This window comes from Coenobita brevimanus, chromosome 110 (assembly GCF_032717465.1).
Source record: "Coenobita brevimanus isolate Jiangsu-jjx chromosome 110, ASM3271746v2, whole genome shotgun sequence".
Taxonomy (NCBI): Eukaryota; Metazoa; Arthropoda; class Malacostraca; order Decapoda; family Coenobitidae; genus Coenobita; species Coenobita brevimanus.
Window position 1 is genome coordinate 38,307,590 of NC_137063.1, and position 14,094 is coordinate 38,321,683.

Genomic DNA, 14,094 nt, shown 5'->3' on the forward strand with positions numbered 1-14,094 from the left:
GACACGACACCCCGGCTGTTTCCTCGCCGCCGCTCACTGTCGCGTGGAAATTGCGTTATCTTCTGCCGCGGGAAAGTTGATACTGTATTGCTGAACTGTGGCTGGTTGATTGACTCGTTTTACACACACACACACACACACACACACACACACACACACACACACACACACACACACACACACACACACACACACACACAGGGCAGCCTAGAGTTATGCACTAAATTTCAGCCCGTCTGTGCTTGTATCTCGCTTAATTATGATCACTGAAATTTGAATTTATTTACCGTACCCTTTATTGTTTCCAAAGTAAGCATATTCTGTCACTGCACGGGTAAGAATGTGAGGTAGATAATATTTCGCTGACATTATGTTCTGAGTGGAATTTCATAACAGATTTCGGTGTCTCCATTCGTCAGTCACCCACAACAGACAGACGTTTTTGTTAGAAAAGCCAGGTGGAAGAACCCATTGTGGACGATTGTTTGCCGGCTTCCACTTTACAGTTCGAGCAAGAGAATACGCATATCCTGAGCTGCTGTATATACTAAATGATTTTCATGTGAGTACGGGCGATGAAGGCACGTTCTGATTGTATGGAAGCCACCTGAATATCTGGATTACGCAGGTGGATGAGTTATGCCCACACTGGGAATGCTTAAATGGAGCAAGTGTACCCGCTTGTGGCTAGTTCGTGGGTGGATAGATGGAAGGAAAAACACATTAAATAGATTAACTTAATCAATCCGATGACATGCGTTTTCTGTTAGTCTTGCCACACCGTGATATAGTTACTCATCTTGTGTGGAGTTTCGAACTGATGGGTTTAGATATAATCATCATTAACTCCTTCACTACTACAGGGTTGTCTTAAGCGGCATAAAATTTTCTGGTGTTTGCTGAAATAGAATATATACGTCAGTGGACAGAAAGGGTTTAATTCTTTATATCTGTACTGCACATCCTCAGTCGGTATGAAGTTAGGCAGTGTGTAGTCTGAAACGTTAGACAAATACACAGCATACTGGTAACCCCATCATTACGACGTCTTTTATATTTCCTACCCGCTATATTATTTTATTCAGCTTAGAAGGGGCGTCTCGTGGTGAAGTGCAGACTATATCTAACGCTTCCAGTTCGAGAACTCGACCAAACAGGAAAACTGTGTGGAAAAACGAGATTAAAAAAGAAATAATCGCTATGTCAGCATCATGGAACGATGAAGCTCCCATTTGTGCTATGTATCCCACCCATACTGTATCCTCTTGCCGAAAACAGCGAAGTACGTGGCTGCATTTCCTCTTTTGGACCGCCGGCTGTGATTCCCGCCACAGTGAAGCGAGATGAGTTCTGGTGGAAACAGTGAGTCCAGGAGTTTGTGATGGAATGGGCAGAATAATGATGGTGGCTACAGAAATCAACAAAGTATTTGGTCGTAGTTCCTCCGCGGGATTATCGGCTTTGATCTGAAGTGAGATGAGCTCTAGTGGAAACAATGGGGTTGGGAGTTTGTGACGGTGATGGAGGCGGCAGAATGATGGTGGTGGTGGTGATGGCCTGTGCGTGTGTCGATTGGTCAGAGGGTGATGGGGTGAAGGAGAGAAGGGAAATCAAAGTGGTGATGGAAGGAAAAGGTGAGGATTTGAATGGAAGAAATTATGCTCGTGTGTTGGTGAGTGATCGCTGGGTGAAGCAGAGAATGGAAAGCAGAGTGATGACGATTTTGTGGGACAGTGAAGAATTTATATGCGAGAATTATTATGCCCATGTTTGGAAAAGTTGTAAATTTGTAAAGGACAACAGTTTTGGCCCGACTTGGACAGTCTACCCCACACTTCCCCCTTCCCCTCTCTACTCTTCATCCCTCTATACAGTATACACGTGCACACCGTTATGTCCCCTTTCTGTTCATACACCGAGGGTTCACGTCAGGCCCAAACTGTTCTGCCTTCCCATTACACAGCTTTTCCTCTGATATGAAATCGCGTGAGATATTAGGATTGTATTATCGTCGGGTGAGGTAGCTTCTGAACATCTCTTAACTATCTCTTTCTGGTTACGTACAGTTGATATTTCTGCTCACTTTATTTATATGAAGTTAACTAAATCGTTTCGAAAGATATGTTAGAAGCCACCTTTCCCCGTCGAGATAAGAGATTGGATAAGATGGTAAAGGATGATTGAAAAAAATCTGGTGAGTGAAATCTGACGTTGTTAATGGAAAAGATGGGAAACGGTGAGTAAAAGGGGTGTGAACGAGGACAGATGATTACAGACATGGAACAGAAGTCAAGGTAGATGCTGGAAGAGGACAAAGTCACTGTTGGTTCTCTATGACTACCGTACACTGCACTGTTTTTTAGTGTTTTGTAATTAAGGCAATGGGTTATTATTAGTTTTTTTTTTGACAGGTCATTAGCCTTTGACATACCATTTTAGATCAAATTAGAGTTGATATGTTAACAATGTAAGCACAGTTTAAAAGACTTCTTGTGGTTGTCACTTCTTGAGCATTTTTGCAGATTTTCTTTTGAATCCTAAGAAACAACCTGGGCCACCGTATCAAGTTTTCGTAGGATGGGACACGTTTGGTGTTATTTGTAAATCTTAGTGATTTTTCAAATGTTGGAACACTTTCCTTAATGTGTTTAGACCCTCAGTGAATTTAAACCCTTCATGAATCTAACTAACAATGATATTCAACACTTGATCTTTCACTTACACTTTTAAGATTCTTGTTTGAAGAACCTAATGCCAGTAGTAGGCATAGAAGACCCCGAACAGATCTCGCTGATGAAGACCAGTTCTCAGTGTCCACAAAAGTTTTCACAACCACGTTGAATGATTAAACATTTTTATGAATAATTTGATTTTTCCAGTCCAAAACCTTTGCTTTAAAAAAAACAGCGGTAAAACAGTAAACCTTTTACCTTCCCTTTGGTTTAATATGAACCTTGTTAGAAAATCTTGGTCAGCTCTTAATAAAAAAAAAAAAAAAAACTTTGGTGAATCTTCACTGTGTGAGAGTCCATGAAACTCGTGTGTGAAGCTTGAAAGTTCCTGTGTTACTCCTTGGAACCACTGAAGAGCCTGTAGTGAGTCTTGAAGCTAGAGTATAAATCCTCGAGGCTCCTGTGTAGCTCCTTGCAGCCCTGATGTGGTGCCTCCCCAGAGACCCTCATACTGGGGGGTCTTTGGCAGTGGCTGTGGTGGTGGTAGTAGTGGCTGCGGTGGCGGCCTGGTACTGCTGGTCCAACACGTCATCCTTGGACAGCGAGTACAGGTCTTCGTCCAGGCTCTCGTCGCCATCGTCAAACCCGTACCTGAGGCGGGAGGCTTAGGTTAGTTAACATGCAGAAGTATACACACACCCTTAATATCCCCGAGGGTATACGAATAAGGCAACAAAAAAACACAATATTTATCACTAACCAAGTCATGTAACCCATACCATACAACTATACAATACCCGTTCTCTTTCACTCATTGTACCTTGTAAACCAAATTTCATCATTCCCTATAAAGCACCATATTAAAGAAGAAAGAAAGAAGAAAAATAAAAATGTACCTATCCAGTCCCTTGTTACCCCATGTGAGGTGAACAGGTCCGAGGCAAGGTTACAACAATCCAAAACATTTACGTTATGTGACTTGCCTAGCCTGGTTGCATGACAGTCGAAAAATCTCCCGCTGCTTATATAATGAATAGTGTACACAGACATTTTAAGCAGTTTCATTCTCATCTAAAACTGTTAAGAACTTACATACCTTTATCATTTATCTGCATGCGGTGTAACAGAACTTGGTGCCTAATAGTCGTTAATTTTAGTGTGTCAGAAAATACAGTCACGGTCAGCGATGGCGGGCATGTCTGTTACAATGCCTCCATACTTGAGAGAAGCCATTGTGAAGTGGTTTATTGAATATATGTGCGGTACCCGGGTCTTGAGAATATCAGTAGCTTTATATGTCCCAAAGATCCAGCTTTGGAATGTTTTATCTCTGGCCAAAATCGCCAATCAAAGGAAGTTGGTCAGTTATTATTATTATTATTATTATTATTATTATTATTACAATTATTATTATGATGATGATGATGATGAAGGTGCAGCTTGTCCATGCATTGTCTGATGAAACTTACAGTCGTGCCTGGCATGTGTTTGTTTACAGTCCACTTAAGTCAACACAGATTGCAGCTCGTCATTTGCAAACGCCACACTCAGCTGTGAATTTAGTCTCAATAAACAATGTTTCTAGTTCCTCTTTCCTTTCTTCCTTCCTTTCCCCTCTTTTCTCCCTGTTTTCTCGCTACCCCGTGTTCCCCTTCCACTCCTTTTTATCCTTCTCTCTCTCTCTCTCTCTCTCTCCATTCTCCCTCTCTCTCTCTCTCTCCATTCTCCCTCTCTCTCTCTCTCCATTCTCCCTCTCTCTCTCTCTCCATTCTCCCTCCTGCCCTCTCTAATCTCGCCGTCGTCGTCGTCATCGTCGTCGCCGTCGTCGTCGTCGTCGTCGTCGTCGTCGTCGTCGTCGTCGTCCTCCTCCTCCTCCTCCTCCTCCTCCTCCTCCTCCTCCTCTTATTCATTCTTTTTCGGCTTCATTTCTTCTTTTCCCCTTCCTCTTCTTTTCATTCTCTCCCGGATCATCGAACGTGGACTCAACCCTCCACAATCACCCTCTTGAGACGCTCGCCACTCTTCTCTCTTTTTTCACTATTTTTCTGCCGAGTTGATGGTAGTTAAGTGGGTCGCTCCCCCTCTTTAATTGCCTCGTCTGCGCTCTTATCGTCATCTCCCTCCTCTCTCACCTATCCTCTCCCCCTCCTCCCCCCCATCCCTCCTCTCTTCGTTTCTTCTCTCTCTCTCTCTCTCTCTCTCTCTCTCTCTCTCTCCTTCCCCTTCTCTTCCTCTTTCTATCCCCTCTCCCGTCTGTTTTTCCTCTCTAGTTTTTCATTTTTATCTTCGCTGTTATCCCTCTTTCTCCACTTTTTCTTTCCCAGTAACATCCTCCCCTCCCTTCCCCTCTCCTCAACTTACCTCCCTCCCTCCTTCCTCAGTCCCCCTCACGTTTTGCCGTCACATCTTTCCTTCCTTTATCCCCACTTCTCCTCCATCTTTCCAATTTTCGCCTCTCAACCAACTTTTTCCCATTTTGCCACCCATCTTCTCATGTCGCTTTTTCATTTCCTTCTTCCATCATTTTCCGTACGGTAATCTTTCTTCCCCACTCTCCATCCTTCCTTCAACATTTCCTCTTCATGTCTTCAAACTTCCTTCTTCGCCATCTTTTCTTGTTTTCCCTTTCTTGTCATTCCTTCTTTTTGCACTCCCTTTTCCTCTTCCTTCTCCATCCTTCAACTTATCCTGTCCCCAAACCAAACGCTTCATCCTTTTTTCGTTTTCCCTTCCCAGTCTTTCCTTTGCTTTCTTTCTCCGCTCATCCCCTCCCTTTCCTCCACTATTCCCAACCATATCGCCAAACCTCTTCCCCTCACCCCTTTTCCCTTCCCCTTTACAACTGTATTTTCATCTTTTCTCACTTTCGCCTTTTACTTATCGTTCTCTCCCTTTTTCTTCTCCCCGCACTTTTTTCTCTTCACTCACCACATCCTCCCCCTCCACATCACTTCTCCCACCCACATCACCTTCCCTTCCTCCCTCCTCCATCTTCCTTTTTTAATTTTTATCTTCCTTGCTATCCCTTCTCCTTGTGTTCACTTCCTTGTTTCCCTTTTTTCAAAACTCGTTTTCCTCCAACCTCCTCCCACCCCACTTCCGCGTTACCTCCTCCATTTCCCCTCAACCTCTCCCGCATCCTCTCCCTCTCTTTTCCTTCACTTTCTTGCTTTACTATCCATATCCTTCAGCATGTAGAATTAGATCTCGTAGTCATAGCCTACTGTGTAACAAACAGCCTCGAAAGGACCATAAGGTCTGTTGCTGCTTGTTTTCTTTTGTACTCCTTTGTACACCTCTCCCATTCCCCCTCCTCTCTCTCTCTCTCTCTCTCTCTCTCTCTCTCTCTCTCGTTCGCTTCCCTTCTTCCCTTGCTATTTTCACCTTCTCTCCTTCATACCTCATCTCTCCCGAATCCCATCTCTTGTTCCTCTCCTTGCACCTTTTCCTCCCTCCCACCCTCCATGTCTCATTTCCCCCTCCCAATCTCCTTTTCCATTTTCATCTCATTCATTCATTCATTCATTCTCTTCTCCTCCCTTCCCCCACATTCTTCTCTTAATCCATCCTGCCTCTCCTCTTCCCCTCGACTCCGGAATCTACTTTCATCCCTGCCTCCCTTCCGCACTCCTCATATCGTCTTTCCACACATCTCCCCTATTGCCTCTCTTTTCTTCCACCTACTGGCCTCTCCTCCGACCTCATCTCAACCCTCTACATACGAGTAACTCAGTCCCCTTCCTTTTGCCTTCCCCAACCCCTTCTAACTCCCCTCTTCCCATTCCTTTACTCACCTCCTTACCCTTGCTCCCCTCGCTTCCCCCTTCTCGCTCTTCCTCTCCCCTCCCCACTTCTCACCCTACCCTCTTGTTTACTCAGCTGCCCCCTCCCACTCTCCTCCCCCCTCTTCATCAAGCATTCCCTTCCCATTTCCTTTCTTTAACCCCGGTTCACCCCTTCTCTCCCTTCCCCCTTCCCCCTTCTTCTTCCTCGTTAATCTCCTTCTATTTCACTTCGCTTCCGTCTTCCGACTCCCCCTTCCGCTTCTCCTACCCCTCCCCTCGCTCTTCCCTTTTGCTTCCCCCTCCCATAGCTCTCCTAATTCGTTCCCCTCTCTCCACCCTCCCCACCTCTCAACTTCCCCCCCCCTCTTTTCCCCGCCCCCTCCCTCGACCTCCCTCTCCTCCCCAAACCCCCACCCTCGTGTGCACTGGGAATGCTAATACTCGACTGTCATTACCAGCTTTGGGCGGGGAAAGTTGGGGAAAAAATATTGCTCGAGGGAAAAAAAATAGGGATTGAGGCGAATATATTGGGGAGGGGGAGAGAGAGAGAGAGAGAGAGAGAGAGAGAGAGAGAGTTTAATTGGCCAAGAAGAGGATGATTTGGGGGAGAGAAGGAAAGACCTGAAAGGGAGCAAAAGAATTTGAGAAGCGAGGGAGAGAGAGCTGAATGCAGGTAATGGAATGGAAAGGAAGAGGAGAGAGAGAGAGAGAGAGAGAGAGAGAGAGAGAGAGAGAGAGAGAGAGAGGGAGGGAGAGGTGGGGAGAGCACTTCAACTAAACTTCCCTGATAACTTGCTGTTGGTGGGACGCGTGGAGCAGCTCTTTCTGTGTGTGTGTGTGTGTGTGTGTGTGTGTGTGTGTGTGTGTGTGTGTGTGTGTGTGTTTATTTGTGTGTGTGTGTGTGTGTGTGTGTGTGTGTGTGTGTGTGTGTGTGTGTGTGTGTGTGTGTGTGTGTGTGTGTGTGTATGAAACGTTAAAGTAAATGCTGTTGACACAAGTAGGCCACTAGAGATGTTTACTAGCCCAGTGTCAATTTGTTTGGCCCATTATCGTATTTCATAAACACTGTAGCAGTACTAGAGATTCCAATATTTTTTTTCTAGCGAGTTGTGGAGTGTGTGTGCTTAGCGACGTTCTGTTTTATTTTGAACTTATGTCTGTGCTCTTTTATCTGTGTGTTTGCGTCTCTGTTTATTTCTGTTTTTGTCCCAATTATATTTCAGTTTACTCGCATTTGTTTCTCTGTCCTTCTGTCTGTCTTGGTGTCTTTTGATCTGTGTCTGTTTCTGCCTCCTTTGCTGTTTATGTTTGTGTATTTTTGTCCGTCTTTTTTTTTTAAATCTTACTGTTTACTTCTACAGTATTTCGTCTAATCTACCTGTCTGCTTTTCTGTCTGTTTAACGTTTTGTCTACCTGTCTGTGTTTAAATGTATACCGTATTATATGTTTATGATCCGTTTTTTGTGAGTGAGTTTGCGATTAACTATTATTATTATTAATAATATTTTGTTCTGATTAGCCTCAGACAATTATATCCTGCAGAGCAAAAGCATGTTCGTCCCCCAGACTGCTGAGTACGAACGTCGATTTTTGTTTTTCATTTTGCCGGACTCCAGATAATACTTTTCACCTCCGGACAACCCGTCGCAGGAAAGGAGTTAAGGGCTGTGTGTCGTCAGTTCCAGTAATTGCCTGATGAAAATATGGAATACTATCGTTCACCCACCCTAACTTGACGGAGATTTTCATTTTGCAACATTCAGAACGGAGAGAGCAGTTTTCGGCCAAGCTTAATTAAGATATGCCACGTATGAGTGTTTTGTGCATATGAAAGATGAACAGCAAATACAGTGGTAGAAGCTAGAATTACATATACCTAGCAGCTTTGTGTGGCTGCATGGCCGTACGTCGATTATAGTTCGTCTGCCTTTACTTGGCCAGGATTTTCGTCATCGTAGTGTGTGTCTCGTATCTCAGTGGGAGAAAAAGGCAATGATATAGTTCTATGTTTCTTTCCAGAAATTATTCATAACTAGCGCCATGTTGTATGGCATTGCAGTGTAGAACGAAGTATAGTCTCCTGAACGGTTTCAGCTGGAAACTGTTCAAGGAATATATTGCTCACGAATTTTTTTTTTTTTTCCCGAAGAGAAAAAAAATTTTGTGGCTGTTTGTTTTATCGTTTATATAGTCTTGTGAAAAAGTTGAAAATAAATATTATTCCGGCAAAATATTCTATTGTGCACGAAATTTCTGGAACTGTTGCCCTTTTTCCTGTGGTGAAAAACTTCTGTAGCTCCTGATCGGGTAAATCGGGCTGGATGATGCATGGATTATCTAACTAGTTGTTTCCTGTAGCTGTATAACCCTACGTTAGTCAGTTATTTTCAGATTTCCAGTGTCCTGGAGAACTTCAGTTACATATTACTCCGGCAAAATATTGTATTGTCCATGAAATTTCTGAAACTGTTATCCCTTTTTGCTGATGTAGAAAAATAGCTTCCGGTGCGAGAGTTTCCCCCACTCTGGCAGAATACTTGCCTGCATTATATCAGTGAGATGAGGTGCTTTGTCATCCTGAAATATGCCATCCAGCTCGGAATTTAAGTGCTGTGATAGAGCCGCTGCCACCGGCACTACAATTACCGACACGTTTTACTGTTATTACCCAATGATTTTATTTTTCAATCCACGTGTATTGAAATTACCAAATAAACTACTGTAGTGGGGAAAACTATATCTTATCATCTTATCGAAGAATGGGAATTGTCACATGGGTCGTACTGTGAATGATTAGGCGCATAGTAACTTAGGTGTCAATTATCCAGAATGGTTATTTTTCTCAGTATGCTACTTCATTTATGTCCACCATTATTTACTGTATGAGTAAAGGATAATGAATAGTCGTATATCACACCCACTCTGCTTCAGTACTGTATTATCCCGGAACCACTGTAAATACCTACACTTTATGATGATCCGTATGGTTTTTCAGGTCTATAAAACCACTTACCTACACAGATGGCGCGTTAGTAGAGCTGCCTACCATGTCAAACGTGTACAAAGCGGCCACTACAACATATACCGTACTGTTCATACTTACCATGGGTGATAGTGGGGCATATTCTCGTTGTCCGGGGAGGATCTTTAGCACCTCGAACGTAGCGACTCATTCTATATAGTACCTCGTAATTTTCTCTGGAATGTTACATTCTATACTCTGGTCATATTTAGAAATGAGATGTTAAGGAAGAAACACTACAAGATAATTCTAACGTACGAGAATACAACCCATGACTTACTTCCAAGCGAAGGTGATGCAAGCAAGTATAGTCAGACAGCCGCCCGTGATGAGGGAGAGGGCGAGGGGCAGGGGCGGGGTGTGCATTGGATGTGAGCCGCTCATGGGTTTGCTGAGGATCACGTGGTAGAATACAGAGCCGGCAGTCAGCATCAGCGTCCCCAGCACGAAGGACAGCAGGAGGCAGTAGGCCCGGGTGGTGGGGGCTACCTGTGGACTGAAGAGGCCCTTGTAGCGCATGTGAGAGACCACGCTTCTGGTGTTGTTGCTGCTGCCGCTGTGATTGTGGCTGTACGGTGTGGTGGCGGTACAGGAAGGCATTGTGAACACTGGCACACGTAGGACTCAGCTTTAGGTCACTTGTCTACTCCTTTTCTTGGTATATTTTCGGATCCTTTCCTTTTCTTCACCGATCTTCGCAAGTATACTGATATTGCCCTCCTCCCTTCACCTCGTCACTGCTTGTTCTTGTGCACTATTCTCTGCCTCTTCTGTCACACCTGTCAAAAGAAATTGTAGTCAGTAAGGTGGTTTTCCATGCTAAATGAAGTAGCCAAGACATATATGTAATACGCCTCTACTGAAAGGAGTGTTCATAACAAGAAAAGGTATTGTTAGGCACTAAACGGAGAAATTGGAAGAGTTTCTTATACAAAGAACAGACGAAAGTTTAAGTTACAATCACCAGCTCAAAAAAAAATATATATATGGCCATGAGATCATGTCTCATGGAACAGAGAATAAATGAACTGTCAGGGTAACGTAGTTTCATCCCAGAGATGAAATGAGAGGAAGAGACAGCCACTGAACTAGACAGAATGATGCAGTTCAAGAACACTGGGCTGGAATGGAACAGAAGAGCAATCGTTATGTTAGAGAAAGCTGGGATAGGCATTCATCCTTCGGTGGACTCTCTAAGGCTGTTGCTGATGATGAAATGAAGCTGAAACAGCCAACACGGAGTGGAAGAAAGCAGCAAGCGGCGGAAAATAAAGTGCTTGGTGGGGTCTTTACACTGCTGCCTCCAGCGCTGCCAAGAAGTTAATGGACTTCCTTGTGCATAATTACTGAGCGCCTAATAAACCCTCCTGTACAGCCTCAGGGAGAGAGGGGAAGGGGTCTGCGTAATGTGGCAACAGATTTGCTGATGTGGCCACGCAGTACTATTGTTCGTGTATCTTTGCATGGTGGGGTTATTAGTTTTCTTACAGATTATTCCATGTAACAGAGTGTCAGAATAAGGCAATACTACGTCCCTACAGGCTTTCCATAACTGCTTTTCGTAACTAACACCCTTCGCTAGTGTTACTCTCATGTTGAACTTCAGCATTCAGTATCGAGACGTGGCAGTTCTAAGCCAGGTTAAAGTGAAGAGAGTACAGTGCTTTAAAAGGCAGTGTTCTTTACATGCACTGATTATCCACTTTCACTTTTGTAAACACCCACTGCTGCAGCGGCTTCCCCGACTCACCATCACCAGGTTCGTGGGCCGTCTTTGTTATTTTTTTTTTTTTTAAGCTTGACTTGTACAAAAGGTCACTTGTCTACTTTTGTCTTCCTTCGTGCTTTTACTGTTCATTTCACAGCTAATCAGTAGTGAATATTATAGGGGGAAAATACAAAAAACGGTTTCTGGTAATAGTGAACTACCATGGAGAATAACTGTTTATCGGGTGGCAAAATAAGCTCGATGGTAAATACAGCCCCAGACTCCCCATCAAGGGAGGGGGGGGGGCAAGCCACCTTCAGACGGCGGTCAAAAGGATGTCACGGCCATTTGACCTATTAATGACGTAAACCCAATGTAAACTAGAACAAAGATACCTGAGATGTTTATTAAGAAACGTCAGCTTCTAATCCCACTTTATTCTCTTCATTGTGTCGGGCTGGGTTATCATACTCCAGTTCATTTAAGGGTAGATGATGAGTCTACTACCCTTGATGGCACTGGCCGATCCAAAAGCTACCAGTAAGCTCTGTGGGGTCAAACCTATACCAAGCCGTCGCTGTGACTGGGACCTTCTGAACACTAAACCACTAGGCAGAAAGTCAACTTAGATTTCGTGCACTTCTGGGGTGGAATTCTCGAACGTATGTAGGACTGATTCCTTGACGTAATTTGGGTTTGTACAGGAACACTAGAAACAAGGGACAATTTTGCATTCCCTTTTCCTTTTCCTTCCTGCAAAACAGCGCAACTCCAGGTTTTCCTCTAAACTATTATTTGTAGGAAGAATAAGGAACATGGAGAGACTCTTCTTTCTCCTTTCCTTGTCCTTCGTATTACAATAAGTTATGGTTGCGACAGGGAATTGATCGTAAGTATGTTCAAGAATACTGCCCCTCGCTGAATTCCCAGTTTAATTCCTACAGCCAGAGGACGTCGTATTTAATTCTTGCCGCTGCTAGACCATTTTATTTAGCTTAAGAATCCCGCCCAGTAGTAGAGAGTTGACGAGGGCTTTATCTTACCCCCTAAACTGAATAAAATCACGTAGAGGCAGTAAAGTAAAAAATAAATAATCAGATAAACAGTCTGAATCAAGGGATAAATGTTGCTTATTACCAGGCTTGTAATCAAAGTTCTTTATTGACGCATTTACTCCTTACACGTGTATTTCTGTTAGTCTTCCTACCACTAGACGATTTTATTCAGCTTGTGGGGGGGAGACCTGTAATGATGGGGCAGATGAAGATGGCTCGAGCAAAAATGAATAAATAAATACTTAAATAAAAATGCGGCACCACATCTAAAGGATTAAAACAGTAGTGGGATTTATTAGTGAATGTTTATGATATACGCTTAACATATACATTAATCATATAGAGACATATTTTTACGAGATAATATGTGAGATTATAACAATAGATATGAATTCGGGTGAGTTAAATTAATTGCTCTTCGAACCCTGTCAATTTCCGCCCCTTGATTGACAACGATGCAGCCTTACAGTGCAATCCATAGCAGGCTTCTATATTAATGACTTATTTTACATTCACGATAAAAGTTTCAGTGACCTGTGTGAGTATTTTAAGTTAATTGTTATATTCAGTTTATTAGCAAAATTAGAAGTTTTATCATCACCACCACCACCACCACCACCACCGCCGCCGCCGCCGCCGCCGCCATTATCATCGTCATCGCTGCCTACTTTTTCACGTTAAATGGGGTGGGTAGATCCAGGAACAGGAAAAGGGAAAACACTAAAAAAAGTAGCTGAAGTAACAAAAAAGTTGCAGTTTCCTGGAAAAAAAAAAAAAAAAAATGCAGTTATAACTTTACCACAGTAATAAAAATGAAAACTTTTACCTTGTAGGAAGAACAGAAATTGAGAACGAAGACATCCTTTCATTCCGGTGATGCATACTTCTTTCTTTCTACCTTCAGACTATTTTATTCAGCTTAGGGAGAGACACCAGTATGTGAAGGGGTTAATGAAGACTTGTTTCTAACCCCATCACTACAAATCGTCTCGGTAAATCTTAGGAAAATCGTCTGGAGGCAGCTATAGGAAACTAAACACCACGTCGCCGGTTCGAGAGAGGTTAAGGGAGGCGTTGTGAATATATTTGATGCATACTGCGGCGATTTTATGAATGACTGAATAAATGAATAAATGCAATACTGTATAGCTTGCGGATTAAAATGTTCGTGTGGATTGTTCCCCTGCCCCTGCCTGTCCCCCTTCCGGTATGGCAGGGGAACGCAGGGTGACAGGGCGAAGGGAAAGGGCGTGAGTGAGCAATAAAGGTGGGGGGTGAAGGGAGGCAAGGTTATAGAGTCAAAAGCAAAGGGGAAGAAGAGAAATAGAGGGTGAAGGAGCGTGGGAGGAAGGAGGGAGTTTGAGGATGAGAGGGAAAATTAGGGAAATTAAAGAGTAAAGAAGAGTGGGAGAGGGTTGCAGGGTGAGGGGACAGTGTGTGGGGTTACAGGGTGGGGGGAATAGTGTGTGGGGATACAGGGTGAGGGACAAGTTTGTCTGGGGGTAGGGTGAGGGGATAGATCAGTGGCAGAGAAAGGATGATTTGACTCTCTCTCTCTCTCTCTCTCTCTCTCTCTCTCTCTCTCTCTCTCCCCCCCCCCCAATTGTACGAAATCTTCTTATGTTAGTCTGATTTAAATAAGTGTACCAAGCGTGGGGAAAGGATGGCTCTTCTTGGAGACTTGGTTTAAAAGTTAGGGGACAGTAGAGGAAGGAGTTACAAATTAAGCTGAGCAAGCGGGGAGAGAGAGAGAGAGAAAGAGAGAGAGAGAGAGAGAGAGAGGTTACTGACTGAGGGGGTGACGAAATCAAAGAGGGGGATGGGGAAGGGGTCGGTTATACCATAGTGAGC

The 14,094-nt window shown here is 43.7% G+C and overlaps 1 protein-coding gene across 1 annotated transcript; it reads right to left on the reverse strand.

Annotated features, from left to right (window-relative positions):
- Positions 1–3,178: 3,178 nt before the first annotated feature.
- LOC145417554 (uncharacterized) lies at positions 3,179–10,134 on the reverse strand. The gene is made up of 2 exons (XM_080286262.1): positions 9,761–10,134; positions 3,179–3,323 (listed from the first exon to the last, which is right to left on the reverse strand). The coding sequence occupies exons 1-2, from the start codon at positions 10,078–10,080 to the stop codon at positions 3,179–3,181; spliced, it is 465 nt and encodes a 154-aa protein (XP_080142388.1). The 5' UTR covers positions 10,081–10,134.
- Between the last annotated feature and the right edge of the window lie 3,960 nt (positions 10,135–14,094).